The 20,775-nt window shown below is 43.6% G+C and overlaps 1 protein-coding gene across 1 annotated transcript in view; it reads right to left on the bottom strand.

The window, feature by feature from the left end:
* Positions 1 to 20,775, bottom strand: part of LOC138246239 (sulfotransferase 2B1-like) — a 131,527-nt gene that overhangs the window by 50,401 nt on the left and 60,351 nt on the right. The window contains exon 4 of the mRNA XM_069200644.1: positions 8,700 to 8,794. Coding sequence (XP_069056745.1) covers positions 8,700 to 8,794 — 95 coding nt within the window. The remainder of the gene's footprint in view (positions 1 to 8,699; positions 8,795 to 20,775) is intronic.

Below are 20,775 nucleotides of genomic sequence, written 5' to 3'. Positions count from 1 at the left end.
GCCAGGTTGGTCATCCATATCCAGGCGACCAGAGTTGCTGTCATCACTGTGGGCCTCTTCTGTGGGGGGACTTGATAGTGCTGGCACCTCTTCTCCACTGACATTGGCTGGGGTACCTGTGGGGATGTAAATGCAGTGTTATTGTTTCTGTGTGTGACATACTGTGCATCAGTGGGTTGCCCTCTTTGGCTGTATTCGCCCTAGCAACTTTCACTTGTGTGAGTTGGTATGTGTTGGGCTAGCTGATTCTCTCTAGTGTGCATGCTTTAGTGATAGGTGTCCATGCAGGGCTTTGAGTGATGTCCATGCTTTGGCATTGGTGGTGCATGCAGGGCTTGGCATCGAGATGGGTGATATGTGATGGTGGGGTGTGTGGGAGGTGGTGGAGTGATGGGAGTGAGGGTGAGGTGGGGGTATGTGGTGGCATGCAGGTAGAGGGGTGATAGTAATAGAGAGTTGAGTTACCAGAGTCCAGTCCTCCTGCTACTCCTGCCAGGCCCTCAGGATGCGTGATTGCCAAGACTTGCTCCTCCCATGTTGTTAGTTGTGGGGGAGGAGGTAGGGGTCCACCGCTAGTCCTCTGTACAGCGAGTTGGTGTCTTGCTGCTATGGAACGTACCTTCCCCCGTAGGTTGTTCCACCTCTTCCTGATATCATCCCTTGTTCTGGGGTATTGTCCCACTGCATTGACCGGGTCCACGATTTTCAGCCATAGCTCCATCTTCCTAGTAATGGATATCTGCTGCACCTGTGCTCCAAATAGCTGAGGCTCTACCCTGATGATTTCCTCCACCATGACCCTTAGCTCCTCCTCTGAGAATCTGGGGTGTCTTTGTGGTGCCATGGGTGTTGTGTGAGTAGTGTGGATGAGGGTGTGTAGGGTGATGTGTTGGGGTGTGTGATGTAAGGTGATGGTGGTGTATGGCTCTGGTCTTGTCTCTGGTCGTGGTGTCTGTCTCATGCCAATGTTTTGTAGTCGTAAAGGGTTGTGGGTAGTGTGGGTGTGTGTTTTATAGTGGTGTGGGTGTGTGTGGTGTGTGTATGGGTGTCAGGTGTGTGTAGTTTGAATTGTCTAATGTGGTGCTGTTTTGTTTGAGTGTGTGTATTTTGAGCGCAGCAGTATGTACCGCCAATGGTTTACCACCATTGAATGTTCACTGTGGTGATTCGTGGGTCATAATGTTGTGGGAGTTGTTCTGTTGGCGTAACGGTATGGGTTTTGATACCACCAGCTTATCACTGACCTTTGGTGTGGTAGAATTGTGTATGTGGCTGAATAGTGACAGATTGGTGTGTGTATGTCATAATATGGTGAACGGATATCCGCAGCGGTATGTTGGCCGCAGTCAGCCTGGCGGTAAGTAGGATTTACCGCCAATGTCATAATGAGGGCATAATGTCTTTCAAACTAATCAACATATAAACAGGCCAGGCTTGGGGCAAATGTACTGCCCATTGATGTCCTGTATACTTGTAAGTAGTAACTGTTGTCAAATTCAAAGAAATAATAGTCAATGCTAGGTGGGCTAGGTCTAGTATAAACTCTGGAGGGGTTATTGATTCCCATGTGGTATCGTCCAACAATTCATTAATTACCTCCAGGGTTGCCTCCCGAGGTATATTGGTGTACAGGGATGCTACATCCAGGGTTATCAGAAGCTCGGTTTCTCTATCAAACTGCATCCCATTGATTAGATTGAGGACATCTTTGGTGTCTTTTAGATAGGTAGGTATTTGTTTGACAAGAGGTTGCAAGAATGTGTCATAAAATTGTGAAAGAGGCTCTAAAACAGACTCTATCCCTGAGACAATAGGTCTACTAGGGGGGGGGGGCGGGTGCTTGTTTTTGTGTATTTTAGGCTGGATGTAGAAATATGGTGTTTTTGGATTTGCATGGGTCAAGAACGCTGCCTTGTGTTTAGTGATCCACTCATTATGAAATCCTTTTGATACCAAGAAGGCTATTTTTTCTTGGATTTCAAGGGTGGGGTCTTTGGATAGTTTTTTTTATAGTGTTGTCTGTTCCCAAGTAGGTGTAGACATTCCTCTTTATACATGGTTGTTGGCATTATCACAATAGCACCACCCTTGTCTGCTGGTTTAATTACTATTGTGGTGTCTGAAGTAAGACCCTGTAATGCAGTCAGTTCCTCTGTGCTGATATTCTGAAATTTCTCAGTAGGTGTCAGTCTTGAGTTGTCTATCTTGCGGCTAACTGATTTTTCAAAGGCTAGAACTTCAGGTGACATTTGGCTACTTGAAGGGAAAACTTCGTACTTGTATAGCGCACTGCTTACCTGTTAGGGTCTCAAGGCGCTGTACGCATACCACTGTGGAACCCCTCCTGGCTTTTCCCTGTGAGGTGCCCACTCCTGGGCAGCCTCCAAGGTGAAGCCAGGCATCCCAGCGCTGTTGGGGCCGTTGTGGAGATTAAGCAAGCTATTGCCCAGAGTGGGACCCATGAATTAGATTAGGCACTCATGCGAGAATTATCAGGTCCAAGGAAATTAAGCCCAAGACCCGCCGAGGCAGGAATTGAACCCTGGTCCCGGGCCAGGTTTCTGCTTCAGGGTCTGCCGCTCTAACCGTTGAGCCACACTTCTCCACAAACTTAGACTTTGGTCATAGGCCATTGTTCATACTTGCTTCCTCCTTGGAGGTGGGACGTTTGAGGAAAAAGGTCCTAAGTCGCACTTTACGAAAAAACTCAGCAAGCTCAATTCTCAAATTTCTATCTCTCAGGTTTATGACTGTGTCTAATTTGTCAGTCATATCTTGCTCGTACTGCGGGTGCTCTCTTTCTGCACCTCGGATTCTGATGACTCTTCTCTTAGTCTCCAGTTGACTCCCTTCTTTTTATCTCTCCCTCTTCCCTGACCTCTTTCTAAAAAAGGAACATTGGTGTATGCCCAGGGAGCGGGGGGATACGTAGGTGTCTGAATCTGGGTAGGAGGTCCAAAGTGGGGGTTCTACCCCCAGGGCTGATTACTCATTGCGGGGAAACAGGTCATCATTTGTGGTTGGTTCCATTTACTCCTTTGGGAACCACGACGTCCCTGTCTCTGTCGTGTAAGCTGGACAGAGTCATAATCAGAGTCGGAACTCGTATTTCCTCCTGAGGATACATCTGAAAGGTTATTAGATTTGGGGACGTAGTCTTCCCTAGTTTAGGGATATACTTTCTCATGTGAGAACCTTTGGAGATCCTTCTGAAACTTAGAGATTTTACATTGTGTTAAGTACTCTTTTCATTCATTTATGGTTTTATTTGTTTCTTCTAGCTTTTTTTTAAAAGAAAGTGTAGTTAACCCTGTTTTTAGATTATTTTCAACACTCTTTATCTGGATCAACCGGGCCTCATATAATCTAGTTGCTATTTTTATAATCAAGACTAGCCAACCATGCGTGAATTTCCATGAGATCATGGTCCAGTCTTTTCTGAACTCCCGATCTTCCAAAAAGATATTCCGTCAGGACAGCCCTGTGAAGAATTGTTTTGACCTGTGTCCGTTTTAATTCCACCAAGGTGTCCCAATTGCCCAGTTGGTCAATGGTTTTGGATAGTGTAGAAACTCCTAAGAGGGAAGGTGCCGACAGAATAGCCAAGACTTCATCCTGATCATATGCAATCCCTTCTGCCATGATTCGGAACTGAGTGTTCCTGAACTAGTGCTTGTTCCTATTGTTGTCAGAGTATACCCTTCAGTACAGGTTCCTACTGAACATGCTCTCACAGCTTGCTGCTGTCCTAAACTACTATTACACGAAAATAGAGTTCTGGGTGTGTATCAACCCCATACAATCTCCCTAGTACATGAAACTATACCACAATGTGTAAGGGGAATAATTGGAGTGGGCTCCTCTGGCCCATTTCACAGGTAAGTAGGTCACCGACTTGGTGATCAAATTGTAGGCATGGAAAGTGGTAGTGACGTTCGAGTGTTCAGAGAAGGGTGGAGGAGTTCCTTTACAGACTAGGTGGTCTCAAACACATTATAGTGTCATGCTTCATCATTTGACCACCTATCCCCACCCAGGTAAGATGATACAACCTAGACAGACTCAACCTCGTTTTAATAGAACTCTGAGGGAGTGCTGACATTTTTATTTTTCTGGATAAAACGGGGATTCTGTTGAAGGGGAATAAATGCTAAAATTACCTCATAAATCACCTGTATAATCTAATCTTTTAATAACTGTGTTAGTTGGTAAGATTAAAAACAATGTGAGACAATCTTGAACATAATGGTCATGGTGTCATCCAAAATTACATGGCCAACATGTTTCTGCCCTCTCCTATAGCCGAACTGGTCTAGGGCATTCTTCAGGGCCTAGGATCCCTCCTGTATATGGGGGTGGCTGGCTCAGCTAAAACGTGAGCACATGCATTGAAATGCACACTGGGCATACCTGTTAGAGGTAGCTGAGGAAGGCCTAATAGGGAGCGAAATAGTGAATTAAAATTCAATTACCACACATTGTGCACATGGTGCATGTGAAAACTCACTACAAATAACTGCACACTAGTGTGTAAAAACCATGCTGTGGGTCACACAAACAACCATGCAAAGCTATCTGAAAAACTGTACTTGGCTGGTGATAAAGCCCTAAGAAATACACACACAGCGCATGGTCTCTTACCCTATGATTCACATTGCCTTTGTATGCATCTGTAACTCAGATTTACACATACACATTCTCAGAGAAAAGGTTTCATACTTGTCAGTTTATTTACTCACACACAGGTTTCCTTGTGAATGAATCCACCACTGCGGAGCGGGCACCCCATGGTGGGAATATCCTGGAAATTAATGTGCACTCACAAAAAACTTTCTAAGGTAAGGAAGGAAGAGTGAACAACTCAGAAACTGGAGAATGTGCAAGGGAGGGCTTTTACGACAATACAGCTTTCACAAACTCCTTGCCACAAGTATTTAAACAAGTAAAAAATCCATCTCATCAGCATGTTTGTTCTACTAAGGTTCCGATGCTTAAACAACAAGATGTTGTATTACTGGTATGTCTTTATTGTTACTGTTTTGTGTGCTTTTACACTCATGCCTGGCAGGAGCTTCACTGTGTGACTCATTTGTTTGTGCTGATTCTAATGACTCCTTTGTTGTTTCCCTTTGGCAGCAGGTGCAAGTTGTAGAACATGGTGGCTGGCACCGTCTTTTAAGACAGCACCTCTATTTAAAGAGGTTGTGTGCTTCCAGCTGAACTCGCTATTCATGTTTGGCTTTGTAAGGAGCTACCACATCAAGGAGTCAAACACCCAAGAGGGTTTCTTGATTTTTGAGAGCTATTCCACTCTTCCTAAAGAGTAAGGCTGCATGTGTTTCTTAACACAGTGCTCTCTATTTGCATGCTTTCAGTCCCCACTCAATTCTTTCAGACATTCAGATGAGGTACTGCCTTCCGGTGCTCAAGCAGAAATTCTTCTACCGAATTGGGAAAAAAACAGCCTCTCTTAAGGTTGCAAATTGGAGGTACTTTTAGGTCTTCACTAGTGGTTGTTGAAGGGAGATCAAACATAGCACAAGAAGCACATTGGGAACTAACCCCTAGCTCTTCCTCAGTGGATTTTTGTTTTTGGATATATAAGCTTGTTTTGGGAATTGATAATGAACCTTCAAAAGCACTGTTGCAGCTTTTGATTCAGGAATATCAAGAACTGTGTTATTTAAAATAAGTAACTGTAATTCTGAACTTTGCTCTCTTAGTGGAAACAACCAGTTTTTTCTTGGGTCAAATGTAAAAACACTTCTTCATGGAAGTAGAACTAACAATTGTTGACTAACCTTTTTCTTTCCTGGTCTCCTTCCCCGCTGTACCCACTCTAACTTCCCAACCCCTGTTTGGCCACATTGATACTCTTCTGAAATCTAAAACTCAGAGTAATTGCTGCCAGAAGGTGGGCATCTTGAGAGCATCACTTCCAATGAACTGGGCCTGACAGCAGCTTCTTTTGAAGAGGTGTGTGTTGGAAAAGGGAAAGGAAGTTTCATCAGGGTGGGGTGGATGTGGTCATATTTCTGCAAGCCATTGATGAGGCATTCTACAGATTGCAGAATGACCTTAAAGGGGCCAGTGTGACGTGTGGGAGGCTGTGGAGAAAGACAATGTTGCCTTCCAGATTGAAGAGCAAAAACATTTGAACAGCCATTTCTGAAGCCAGTTTGGGAGAGGAAGGGTTTCACTTTCTTTAGTATATACAGCTAGTATCAGTCCAGCTTGGTTTTCTTGATGTGTTTCTTGAGGGTAATGCTGTTGTTTAGGTTGAATACAAGTGACCTGGGTTTGGGTGAAAGCTGGTATTTGGTTCCATATAGGTTTATGTTGTTGTGCCATGTTTGAACTAGTGGTTGGTTTTAGCTCTTGATGAATAGTGGGAATTCTATTTTGGTGGGGTTATATTTCAGGTAGTTGATTGTCCGGCAAGTTGCGGAAGATGTGCAGACAGTGTTTAGAGGCACTGGATTCATGGGGAAGAATTTAAAATATATTTGTATGTCATCTACGTACTAGTGTTATCGGCAAGTAGAGATGCAAGAGGGCTCCCTGTAGAGGCTGAAGATGACAAGATGTAATCTATGGGAACTCTGTGGGTGATTGGATCTTCAGAGACTTGAAGAGGTGAATGAACTGCTGTTGGTTTGATAGATAGGAGAATGACCAATGTTGGATAGTGCTAGTAAACAAATCCCATTTGAGACTTCATGATGGGGATGTGGGTGGGGCTGTCATTGCCCCATAAGGCAGCTGAGATGTCCAACAAAATCAGTACTCTGGGTTCATTATGTCTGTGGTCAGGAGGTTGTCTATGGTTTGTAAGGTAACTATCTCTGCGATGCAGTATGCTCCAGGGTCAGATGGGAGGCTGGGATGGTGATGGAGATGGTTGGTGTTAAAGTGAGCATAATATTATGTGCATGTGTGCAAACTGCTATTTTAATTATTTTGCTGGTGAACAATAGATGACTGATAATCCTATAGGTGACAAGGTCAGAAGTGTCTATTGTGGGTTTCTTCAAGAGTTTGAGGACCTTGCCTGTCTTGCGAGCTTAAGAAAAGATGCCTTGAATGTTGGAAGCATTGATGATTGTGAGGTGGGGTTAGAGAGTTTCTCCAGAGTGGACGGTGTAAGACATCATCTTTATAGGTGATGGCATTGAGGGAATTGATAATGTTGGCCAAGACAGCAATAAAGAAAGTCGTTTTTTATTTTTTTATTTTAAACCTTTATTTATGGATGACTGGTGAGCAATGTGATGCTGAGGGGTGTGCATGTGTGAAGAGAAGCAGAGTTGGTGTTGAAATGCTGTTGATCTTCTGCTACTTTTCTTCATAGAAGTAGTAGTAGAGGGCATTGTGGTTGTCAGAGGAATGTGGCATAGGGGGCTGAGGGGCACATCGCAGCTTCATTAATTTTGTTGGTATAGTTCTTGCCTTTGGTGGATGTGTTAATGTGTCTGTGTGTGTCACATAGAGGGATTTCAGTAGCATGAAGTCCACGGTGATTCTGTTTGACTTCTATATTCTTTCCTGTCTGAGAATAGAGTGTTTGCTTTCTAGACGACTTTGCAGTACCAAAGTGCTAAAGGGTTGCACTTGAATATTGTAGTTGGATCATAGACAATCATGTGATTTGCATGATTAGGTTGAAGTTGTTTAGAAGGGTGTTGGGATTTCAGTTGTGGAGGGGGCAGAGTGAGAAAAGAGTTTGAGCTTTAGGTTGATTATGGAGACATTTTTTGGGGTTGCCTCTGTGTGTTGGTAGGATGCTGAGCACGGTGATTGAGGATGTGGAAATGGTCTTGACCAATATAACAACAGTTTGATTCTGTTTTCTTATTAATCTCCTATATGTTCTATGAAACCAATCTCTCTAACAACTAGATGGTCATCCTGTATAATTAGCAACATTTGAGAAAACCTACTTCAATTAGAATTCATACTGGTGACTACTTGTTATTGTAGGACTGCCATTCTTAGAAAGGCAAGAGGAGAATGTGTGCTCAAGTTATGTTTTTACCAAATACAATTAATGAGAATCAATCACTAAGCATACATATCAATGTATTAGCCTGATGTACCCTCATCAAGACACCATCTTATTCCAGTATCAGCTTTAATACCTTGAATATGTAATACTGCCATGAGATCTAAAACCGTCAATCCTAATTTGGGTTTCTAGTCAGAGGTAAAACTCTTTATTTTTGTTGTATGATTAAAAAATCAGTCGATGATACGCTGTTAACCCTGGGAGGATTATAAATTACAATGGCATAATTTCAGGAATTTTGCATTACGCTTGTTATTCGAAATTCCTGAAATTAAGCTAATTGCCATTTTGCATAATTACACGTCATTTGTGGTGCTTTTATTTGAATGTGTCCGTGTCCCAAAAATTGATGTGAGGTTTCCTGCTTAATGTTGCAATTGTAATTACACATAATTTCACAAAGGTTTGACATAATTTCACAAAATTGCAAGAAAACAAATTCACAGACCTCCATACTCAATTACCAATGCCAAATAAATGAATAATTTAGGAACCATGATATATAGTGTTATAATAAAACTATACAAAATATTTTTAAACTGATTTTCTGTGGTTCCGTTTCATGTTAAGGATTCTGCCTGTAGCATACTCTTCTATTGCAAGAGGAGGAACAATAACTGTATTTGTCCTTTACCTTCAATAGTTCCTCATAGGTGATAAAGAGTATGTTGCTCTTGTCCTTTATCCCCATCCATCCTTTAACATGGTCAAACCAGGAGCCGAAAGGGACTAAAAGACAAATGAGAAGCAGCTAATGATACTAGTCAAGATAGTATTTGTAAGTACCAGGTGAAACTTACATACCAAGTGTCTGACGATAAATATTCATCTCAATCTGCAATACATATTTTGTTACAGTCTGGGTCTCTCATTTGTTTTTGTAAAATATGTTCACCAGGAGATATCTTGGCGTTAGTACTCAGAGATGTTCAAAAAGACAAATTACACAAACAAGTGAGATTTTCAGAGCATTATAACTTAAATATTACGAATGTGCTTGCAAGGGCTTTCCCAAGATAGAAATGTGAGAGAACACACAGCTCCAAAGAAGCATGTGTGACTCCAGAGTGCTGGTGGCAGAAGGGATAATTCAGAAAGGCATGTTTGGGTATCTAAACATTAATGCAATTCTAAAGTTCTAAAGGGTTGGGCATGACCTACTGCCTTGCACGTCTCCACTCATGTGAATTGTCTGGTCCTATCTCTTATATACGTTGTTCTTCATCAAGAGCGCGTAAAGCTATGCACACATGGTTGTATGTTTTAGGTGTAAATGTGGAAGCGGATAAGGGGAGCGGCACAAATCTGACAAATTAACTACAAAAGAAACAAAGATCTAGATTGAGAGACCACACTATAAAAAGTGATAAGAGGTGGTTTCAGCTTGAAAGTCATGGGTACCAAGTCTATAAAACCGGCAGACGATTTCCATATACCTTATGCGAAATGGAAAAAGCATGTAGATAATCTATGTGGGTTTTTCAACTCCACTTTCTTTTCATAACACTGACCTTTGGATCCCTAAAGAGGAAATAAAGGTGTTAATAAGGAAATCTCGTCCTTTGAGAGCTGCAGGTCCAAATAGGATACCTATTGATGTGATTGAAGCTGACCTTCTGCTTTGGAGTGAATTACTTTATGTTTTGTTTACAAAGATCTTGGAATCAGGGAATCACCCCCTCTCCTGGTGAGGTGTTATTATACACCCACTACATACAATGGGTTTAAAGCAGAAGTCAAGTAATTATTGTCTTATTGCTTTGTTGAATGCTGAAGGAAAACATTTTGCAAGGTATCTATGTAATAGCTTATTACGATGGGTGTCTGATGTTAACTTAAATCCTATGAAGCAATTGGGATTCAGGCAAGGATGCTCCACCGTTGATAATGTCATGCACTAAAATTAATGGTCGACAAAAGCTTAAGAAGAAACATTAATATAAATGCATTCTAAATCAACTATTTATCAGCGTTCTCTAAAGTTAATTTTAAAAAAATCTGGGAGAAATTGTGCATTTATGGGATCAGTCCCACTATCTTACATTTTCTAATATTGCTCCATGATAAAACTTGGCTACAGTTTAAGCTGGCAAAAAATGTGTTGTCACCAAAGATATCTATGGCCAACCAGTTGAAACAGGGATGCATTTTAGCGATACTTCTTTTTTTGCTGTACACTAGGAATTTATCTTTTTTTTTTATTCTCCAGAGGTATTGACCACCAGGTTAGGAGGGAAATCAATCAGTTATTTTGCATATGCTGATAATACTATTTTACTCCCATTGATCCCATCAAGACTTCAATCACAGTTACAGAATTTACAAAACTTTACAATTGAAAATGACTTAAAAGTTAATCCCAGTAAAACAGAGGTTATGATCTTTGTGAAAACCTGGAACCATGTTAAACTAAACATCGATGGCAACACTCTGTAAGAAGTACAGACATACAATTATTTGGGTTTAACAGTTTATAACAAACAAAGGCCCAGACAGTGTCACTCTCAATCAAAAAATTAATGAGCGTTCATGGAGGACATGCGGTTGGTTTGTCAATCTCCAAGGATGTTGGAAACAAAATTAGTACCTACCTTAGTGTATGAAGCATTATGAATGCATATAAAATGTATATAAAAGAGCTCAGATCGTTATTGAATCGTTGTTCATCAATTCCCCATTGTAAAATGTGGTTGGAACTATCCTTGATTTCATTACGTGTTTGTTGCTCAGCAGCAGTGTTGAATTACTTCCACAACTGTTAAATAGCAAATAAAGATTAGTTGAGATTGTTTATTTATTATGAGGTAGTAAACTATGTTACCTTTTGTTTGGTTTGTTTCTTGGACATCTGTTATTAAAATAATCGTAGAAAATAATTTACTGTTATCTGAAGATCTCATAAAAGTGCCCCAATTGAAGCTAAGAGGTTAAATAGACAGACTCTCTGTGGGAATGCAACAGCTGAGGACTTATTGACATTACAGAAATATCAATATGCTCATTATAAAAAGGAGTTGTATTCTAAACTAAAACAAGAATACGTAGCCTCTAAACTGAATCCAGGATGCAACAAAAATACATGAGAATTTGCTTTCTGTAAACATCAATTACTCAAATTGAAGGGTCTTGGCACATTAACTGCTTGCCCTCAAAGGTCTGCCGCTTGTGCAACTATAAAGAGGAGTGGATTGAGCACTTAATTTGACTGTGTCCTAGTTTACTAGATCAACGACAGAAATATCTGAAAAAAACATTTAATTTAAGTAATTGTAGAATGACAAAGAGGCGGTTGCCCTTTGCTTTTCCACAACAGATTGTCAATTTGTTGGGAAATTACCTACATTTTTAGATTATGTCTACTGTCCTCTTAAGGAAATGTGACTGAAATGCTGTTCTTATGGAATTCTTGTAGATATATTTGTGATTGTAATGTATTTATTATTCTGATGAATATTTTAATATATTTTATACAATAGAGACATTCAGAAAACTACAAAGTTTAAAGAGAAAAGGGAATGTTAGGTAGTGCACATTGAGATACATGCAAATACGAAAACACCTATAAAAAGTTGAGACATGTCCAAATCACTGAAAATGCACCATTTCTAAATCAATATTACTACAACAGAAACAAGCCCAAATTTACTCAAACCAAGCCTTAAAGAAAGTCACACCACATAGACATATACATTAGAGACACCTATACAAATCACAGTTTAAAAATGTAAATTTAACAAGTAGTCTTACAGACATTTACATGTGTTTAATTTGTTAATGAATTATAACAAAGAACATGACTCATCCCACAACTAACACTACACAATCCAATCACACAGAGACATAACACTGTGTATCAGTAACAGACTTACAGACAGGCCCGCACACCTAGGTACAATTGTAGTTGGTGTCTAGCTCTACATTGTCAGTGAGCAAAAGAGAAGAAGGTAGAGCACAGGGCGTTGGCTGCATTTGTATTCTTACTCTTGTGATGACAGTCAGGTGTGTGTTATTTTCCTTAGATGATGATTGTTTTGCTTTCCTATTATTTTTACCTCTTTAGTTCTCCAACTCTGCTCTGTGAAACTACATTTGAGTGATACACATCTAAAATATGATCATAAAGTTACTAGTCGTACTTTGAGTTGTACATGACCCCATATCTTCATGTAAAGGGTTGGGGACATGTAGGACCACTACTATGTATACATTTCCTACTTTAAAAGAAGACACTTGGAAAGCAGATCTCATTTTTCTGCATCCATCACAACAGGAAGCCATCTCTGGCTTTCCTAGCATCTATGTCTACAGAAGGGGACATAACTGCATTCTTCCAGCATCCGTCTTTGCAAGACGTGACATCCCTCCATTTCCCAACATTCATTTCTGAAATAACTGACTTTTGGGTTTCCCTCCAAAACCATATTTTTCAGAAAAATACAGGAATGTGAGCTTTGTTTCCCACCATCAATCTTAACAGAAATGAATATAACTGCATACCCCCAACAGGCATCTCTACAGGAAGTGATATCACTGAGTTTTCTATCATCCAATTCTACAAAAAGTGAAATTACAAGTTTCCTACCAAAATCAACTTTAAAAGAAGTTGCTTCACAAGAAGACCTCATTCCACAGCATCCATCTCCGAAGGCAGTGGCATAACTATATTTCCTATGATCTTTCTTTACAGGAAGAGAGAGCACTGCATTTTTGCAGCATCCATCTCTACTAATTCTGTCAACTCTTCAAAGCATACCATCACCTAGATACCCCGAGCTAAGGGCTTAGACAGACAAAGACATCAGCTGTTTAGACTTCTTCAGACTTAAAAGGACATAGGGCCAGATTCTCTGATCCAGATATTCTAGTTTCATCATAAGTGACACAAACCTCATTTTACACCTGGCATCCTTTGCCTTGTTTTCCCAGTAATTTTTTGCCATCAGCACTCGTGTGTTCTAACCTTAAAACATGATACAACTGGCTTATACCCTATCGGCATATTTAATTTTCTTTTAGGTACCTAGTAAAGTGGCACTACCTGTGACAAGGGCCTGCCGATTACATGCAATTAGTGGGTCTCCAACACTGACTGTGCCACCTACTTAAGTAGCACTGTAAACAAGTCTCAGATCTGCCATTGCAGCCTATGAATGCAGTTTTAAAACTGTCATATAGACATGGCAAAATAAACCTACTGCCAGGCCCAAACCTTTCTTTTTAATACATGTAAGTCACCCCTAGGATAGGCCCTGGACAGCCCAGAGGGCTGGGTCCAGTGTATTTAAAAAATAGGACATGTACTTTTAAGTTTTATATGTCTTGGTCATGAAATTCTCTAGAAATTCATTTTAACATTTGATATTATTGGAGTTACCTTACTACATTTAATAGGTGATAATTGCTGAATAGAAGCAGGTAATCAGTTCATGTGTTGTGTATTTGGAACTCTAATTAAAAGTCCTCTCTTATAGTAAAGTCAGATTTTAGATCACTATTTTTAAAATGCCCCTTTAAGAAAGTTAGCATTTTCCTCCTTAGCCATTTAGTGCCTGCAGCCTGCCTCTGTGGCACATGACTGAGTGTAGCTGACAGTTGGGATCTGTGATTTCCTCCTAGACAGAAATACACAATAAGACGATTAGGTGTGCCTGAATGGGCCATAACTAGCAAGATGAGAAGGCAGAGCTGGGCACAGCCCTACCTACAATTGGTAAGGCTGTGTTCTGCTTTCATACAAAGGGCTGCATTCACCCTATAGTTAGTCTGGAGCAAGGACAGGAAAGGCAAGAAGCCTGTGGATGTCAAAGGGAAAACTCTAGAAGTTCCTACCCTCTTTAAAGGAAGGCCCAAACATAAATATTGGACCCTAGACACCAACTCTTCAGTAGGAGTGAGCAAAACTTGTGAGGAGCCACTCTGTGGAATTTCACATAGTTACATAAACACTGAGATTCTGCAGATTTCTGGCAACTGTCAGAAGATCAGTGCTAAGGGCACTATGTGGTGCACAAGAGTGCACAGCAATTAGAGTTGATTTTGCTGTCGCTTCAGTTGAAAATCTGCTGGAGAAGAAGTTCTCTGACTGCAGCCACCTGTGTTGGAAAATAGCACTACAGACGCCAAATCACACTCATGCTCACATTTGTGCAACCTTGCAGGAAAAAGATCTGCCATGCGGCACTTGGTGGAATTCAACCAGGGCTCTGTGATAAGGAGTAATGCAGAGTCATCAAATTCCACCAATTCCGTGGGCAGAAAAAAACATTCCACCCACAACTGCATTTCAAGACACTTCTAGACATGTGGGTACTCTACCAGGAAGAAGGACTAATGTGCTGCTGAAAGGACTACCACTCTGCTGGACTGCTGTTCTGAAGGAACAATGCCCTGCTGTGCTGACTTGTTGCCTGCTGGCCTGTTTCCCGAGGTGAAAAAGAGTGAACCATGCATCTGTTAAACCCAAGACTCCAGAGTGACTCCAAGAGCTAGGTGGTAGGCATCCTGACTGGAGCATCAGGTGACAAAAGGCTCCAACAATCTTGAACCCACCACCAGGACTCTGCCCTCTTTAAATCCTACCCTGCCAGGTTGTGCCACCCCAGCCATACACCCTTGAAAGTGGGCCTGACGGTGCTCTGCCAGCCCACCTGTGGTGTTGCATCTGCTGCAGGGATTTTTACAGCGCAAGGACTCCACATTAACCTTGCTGTCCACATCAGAACCACCACCGTGCAAGGCTTCACCGAGACAGGCCCTTGCAAATCTCTTGTCAATGGCAGCCTTGACAATATTCTTGACTCCAGACTTTGCATCACAACCTTTGTTGATAGGATCCTCGATGATGATGCAGGACCTTGCTTTGCAGTTCCTCGGAAACACGCATTGCCTCGGCTGCACAACACGTCCTCGACATGGGCAGAAAACGCCACAACCAGGATTTAAGGTACTCTTGTTCAGCGGGCCTAACTGGGTCCCTGAAGCTGGCCCACACTCTATAGTAGTTGGCCTGAACTTGTAACTTTGTCCTGTGCAATCAGATATCCACAGTTGGCGCTCTGTGCTTTTCTGGTGCTATATTTACTGACAACTTTGAAACTGCACATCTCTGGTTCTGCTGTTTGATTTTTTGGTGTTTTGCTCTTCTTTTATTTATTAAAGCAAACCTTGTTTTCTAATCTGGTGGGGGTCCATTTTGTGGTGTGTTTTTTGAATGTTTGCACAAATACTTTATACATTGCCTCTAAGGTAAGCCAGACTGCTCTGTGCCAAGCTACCCGTGGCCAGGTCCTGCAGCCATCCCCTATAACCACCCAACCTGCACTGTACACGGCCAAAGGCCAAACCCCTAACCACCCAACCCCATGCTATGCACAAACTTTGGGCATGAGTGGTAGGAGTTGGCCGCGGCCTGTCTCTCTAGGTGTGAGAATAGGTGTGACAGGGTGTATCTGGGTGTGAAAGTGGGTCCATCAGTGTCTTATTGGGTAGGTGTGTGAGGGTTTCAGTTGGTGTGTGGGAATGCGAGTGGGTCTGTGAATGGGTGCATGAAAGTCTGAGTGCAGCTGTGAGTGGCTGCACAGGGGTCTGAGTAGTTCTGTTCTATGAGTGGGTGCGTGAGAGTCTGAGTGGGTCTTTGAGTTGGTGCATAAGGGTCTGAGTGGGTGTGTGAGTGTGAGGCAGAGATTGAAAGAGATGGAAAGAGAGGGAGAGCGAGAGAGCTAGCGTGTTTTTAGGCTATGATGAATGATATACTTAGAATGAGATATTTCTAGACAAGTTGAAAGGAAAAATGTATTTGTCAATTTAAAAGAGTGAAATCACCTTTCAGTATGAACCTAAAAAGTTTGAAGTTTAAAAGAAATTAAAGAAGGGAAATTACCACAGGCACACTTGGAGTAGAACCCTCAACTTTGAGTGTGAGTTTCTGTGACTTTACCCTTTAGGCCATAGGTGATCCCTTACTCCGATGCTTCCAGACATACCTATGACATTCAACACATGCATGTGATTGGAAACAAACGTGAATGTTCCATCACTAGGAAGGTTTAGCAGTCAAAACACTAGTAAATAAACAAACACACTGCCTAGTGATACTAGGAGTTGAACCTTTAACCTACTGAGTGACAGCACAAGACCTTGACCATTAGGCCAGAAGTGACTATGTTCTGCTCTGCATCCAAATGCAACTATAACATTTGTACCAAACATCTTGCTAGTCTAACTCTGTGAAGTCATTGAATGCAGCGACCATTGCAATGACAATCTCTCTCTCTCTCATTGTGGGATGGAAGAGAGAGAGAGAGAGAGAGGGTGACAGGACTGCAGGGGGAGCCTCAAGGCCCCTGCAGTTCTAGCCAGTTCCCCACATCCTGCGGGAGTCAGCATTGCTCCCACAACCAGGGAGCTGCTCTAAATATCAACTTTGTGATTGTGGGAGCAATGTTTTCACTGTTTCCCTACACGCATATATGCGTGCAGGGAAACACATGAAAACTCTGCTTTCTGCCAGCAGGAGCTGTTTGGGAACTCCTGCTGTCAGAAAGAGGACTTTGTTTGCTTTTGATTGGTGGGAGCTACTAGCTCCCACCAGGCAAAAGCAACAGCTATGTCCCAGGAGTGGACAGATCTGGGGGGGGTCCCCCAGGGCCATTATTGGCCTCCAACGACTACTGCCCTGGGGAGGTGGTGGTCCCTGAGGGTCGGGGGTCCAAAACAGACCCCCTCATTATTGTATTATTTGCCCTGGGGAGGTGGTGAGCCCCGGGGCTGTAGGGGGGCTGTGCAGCCCCACTGCACCGATCTACATTTTTGCCCTCAGGAGGTTGTGGTCTCCAGGGCTGCAGGGGGGCCTGGCTGCCCCCCACACTGGATTCAACGTTTTGCCCCAGGGAGGTGGCGGTCCCCGGGGCAATGGGGGAGACAAGCGGCCTCCCTGCATCTATTTTCTATTTCGCCCCTGGGTGGTGGTGGTCCCCGGGGCGGCAGGGGCACTGGGTTGTCCCCCTGCATCTGTTTTCTATTTCACCCTGGGGAGGTGGCGGTACCTGGGGCTGCCAGGGGGGTGAGCCCCCCCTCAGATTGGATTTAAACTTGTGCCCCAGGGAGGTAGTGCTCCACAGGGCTGTGGGAGGGGCAGGAGACCCACCCATCCATTTTCTATTTTGCCATGGGGAGGTAGTGTTTTCCCGGGTTGCAGGGGGGCCAGGCGGACTCCCCAAATCCATTTTTTTATTTGCCCTGGGGAAGGTGGTGGTCCCCCGGGCTGCAGGGGGGCCAGGTGGTCCCGCCATATCCATTTTCTATTTTGCCCTGGGGAGGTGGCAGTCCCTGGGGCTCAGATATACAACTTGTGTTATGTTAATCCTTCGGCTCTGCGCAGCAGGGGTTGGCCACAGCCTCCAGCCAACCCCTATCACAAGCTTAAACTCCTCTTTTATTACACATAGGTCACCCCAAAGGTAGGTCCTGTGTAGCTCTATGGGCAGGTGATGTGTAAGTAAAAGACAGGACATGTACTTTTATGTTTTGCATGTTCTAATAGTGACAAATAGTCTATTTCAGAAGGTGTGGCCAAGATGGCGAAAGCGCGGAGCTCCATGTGAGCCCTACAATATTCTGCAATATCCAGCGGCAACTGCTCCCTACGACACTCCATCAAAGCGATTTTGCCCTGATACACCCCCAGAGTGTTTTAACCAGCTGTAACTCGCTCTGTGATAGACATCTGTGGTGCAAGCGTGCGTGCGTTGTTGGAGCGCTTGGCCTCGCCTTGCCCACGGCTGTGCTACGTCGATGTGGGATGTCTGAAGAATCAGCATTGGTCTGGGCCCTGTGACAGATGGCAGAGATGATGATCAGATGTGCTGTTGAGGCGCGGCTTGCTTGCCGCGGCTGTACTTACCTGCGGCTGTGGTTGTGCTCTGTGGGGAGAAGCAACAGCGCTGCAGCTGAGGCTACTAGGTGGCAGTCTTCGCTGGACTCCACTATTGAAGGGAGACATCAGGGAAGCAGAGGAGGCCTCCCTGGCTCTGCTGGGGTGAACTACTGGCCATCCTCCCCCCATGCTGCTTGAACGTAGGCACTCCTGGCTGAGATTCGAGAATGGGCCCCCTTGACACAGCTATCCGGCAGATTAGGAGGTCTTTCTGTCCTGCTTTGGGGCCTCACAGGATGGCAGCTTGGAGGCCTTCACATAAACCAAAGATAAGTGCCACGTTTTTCATTTTCACTGCACAGGACAGGGTGTGCAACACAGATCCACATGAGACTTTGGGGGAAGGAAATGTAAGCGGTCTATGTATTGACTCTCAACATTGACACCCCTTGGAGGAGAGACATGAATTGCCTTGTGCCCATTGCGCAGATTGCCGCCCTGCCAATTTAATTAGCAGGTTATGAATATAGCATAGGGCGAAGAACATAGCCCTTTGAGTCTTTGGTCAGAAACAGGAATACTTTGTCTCCTGCTCAGACACCATGCACTCTCCAATCACCTATCCTGCAGCCTCCTTCTGCCGCCAGGTAGTGGCCGAATATGATGGGGAAAACCAGGGCCCTTAAGACGATATTGATGGGGACGTGCGAGACGCAAACACCCACTAACCCCCCAGACAAGACCCTAGACAGTCTAGACCAGCTCGAAGCCACACTGCAAGCACACTCTTTGTGGTTTGATAAGGTCATGCACATTATATTGGACACAAAATCCTCCCATGAAATCGAATTGACACTAACTCACTGTGGTCAACTTGTAGCGGGTGGACCATCGCAAATTGGCCAACCGAGTGGGTGACATGGAATCTACCCTTGCCACGGTGAGCCCATCGGTCCAAGATCTACAAGATAGCAGGTTGAGAATGAGTTTACCACGCTTCACCGACGAGCAGAAGATGCGGAGGGACGATCTCACGAAAATAATATCCGCTTCCCTGGCTTCCCAGAGCGTGCAGAGGTCCCTAAGGCAGAATTATTTCTTGAAAACTGGCTGGCTGAGATGATGTTGGAAGGCAAGATACCAAAGTTCTTCCCTATTGAAAGGACACTCCATGTCCCAGGACATCCCCTGCCACCCGGCACCTCACCACGACCGACAATAGCCTGGCTACATAATTACCAGGACCGCGACATGCTCTTGCAAAGGTTCCGAACTAAAGGACCTTGGAAACACAGGGACTGTACGATCACAGCTTATCCTGATTTTACCATGGCAGTACAGCGCCAACGGAATTCCTACCTCAAGGTTGCACTGTGACTCTGTGAGGTAAACTTGAAATATGCACTGCTGTTTCAAATGAAGCTCCTTGTGAATGGTGTCGACAAGAGCCACTTCTTCCACTCTCCAGAAGATGTTTGGACGTGGCTGCATGGCAAGAACTTGGCAGGGGACTCGACAGAAGATAGAGAGAACACGTTTTGGCTCACACCTAAGTCGCTGATTAAATAATTTAAGTCAAAACCTACTAAGGACCAAATGGAGGCGGCATAGGCATGAGCAGTCATAGAGGCCTTTCTCTGTAGTACAATCCCTTACTCTTTGCTGCACTCCGAACAAATGATGGACTCCAGTTCAGATACCGATGACTCGCTCTCCTCAACGGACCCGACCTATCCAGGGCCATCATTCACACCACGCTCTGCTGATGACTTATGATAGTGTCATCCTCTTCAATGGTAACTGGGTGGGCTACAGGATGGTGCCTTGTCAGGAGGACTGTACACCGATCTGGAGGTAAGACATTCGGAGCAGAGGCCCCACACTAGGCCCGCACACTTTTTACTGGGCACACCACCCCACTGAATTTTTCAGTAAGGACTTGGCCGTAATGCCAACTTTTGCTCTCTACCTGTTATTTTGTGTTATAAAGGGTGAAATGAGACAGTTTTGCACTCAGTCCTGGGAAATGGGGGCTGTTCATTTTCTTGGTTTGTTGGTTTGTACTGCACTGTCTGGAAGCTTTTTTGTTTTGATCAAAGAGAATTGGGAGGGGGAAACCATGACTGGGGCACATACACCTGTTACTCATGGCTACTACTTACAGTGTGCTTACGTGGAATATTAGGGGCATAGCTACTCTGGCTAGAACACATAAGATTTATGCATATTTTTTCGGCCACGATACATCCACTTTGCATGTTTACAGGAGACTCACCTTCCTAAGAACAAGTTAGATAAAGTGAGCGGAGGGTGGGGCAAGCAGGTATATCGCATGGGGTATTCCGCTTATACCCAAGGAGTCCTCATCTAGGTTGCTCCTGAAATTCCGTTTATGAATTTTAGGGTCTTGGCGGCTGCTGAAGGCCTCTATGTGCTGGTGAAGGGCAACCTGGACAGACACCCTTTTTATTTAATATCAGTTTATGCCTCTAACACTGTTCAGGCTGTTTTCCTAGACTCTCTGTATCCTACAATGCTACTAGCACCACAAGCCCCGGGGATATGGGGGTGAGGGCGATTTTAATTGTATACAAGACACAGACTGGAACCGGTCACTACATCCCCTATCAGGTACAGCTGGTATACAAGCCACAAAACACTTTCGACACTGCTCAAAGACGTTGGACAGCCATGACATTTGGCGGATGTGTCACCCGGAAGAAAAATAATATTCTTATTATGCTCCAGGACACCAAGTCCATACACGCATAGATTACCGTTTCTGCAATTCTGAATGCTGGCCATTGATACATACCTCTGAGTATCTGGGCAGAAC

The sequence above is a fragment of the Pleurodeles waltl genome, chromosome 7 (genome assembly GCF_031143425.1).
Source record: "Pleurodeles waltl isolate 20211129_DDA chromosome 7, aPleWal1.hap1.20221129, whole genome shotgun sequence".
Lineage (NCBI taxonomy): Eukaryota > Metazoa > Chordata > Amphibia > Caudata > Salamandridae > Pleurodeles > Pleurodeles waltl.
Note: the sequence above shows the minus strand (reverse complement) of the source record. Positions and strands in the feature narration are given on the sequence as shown.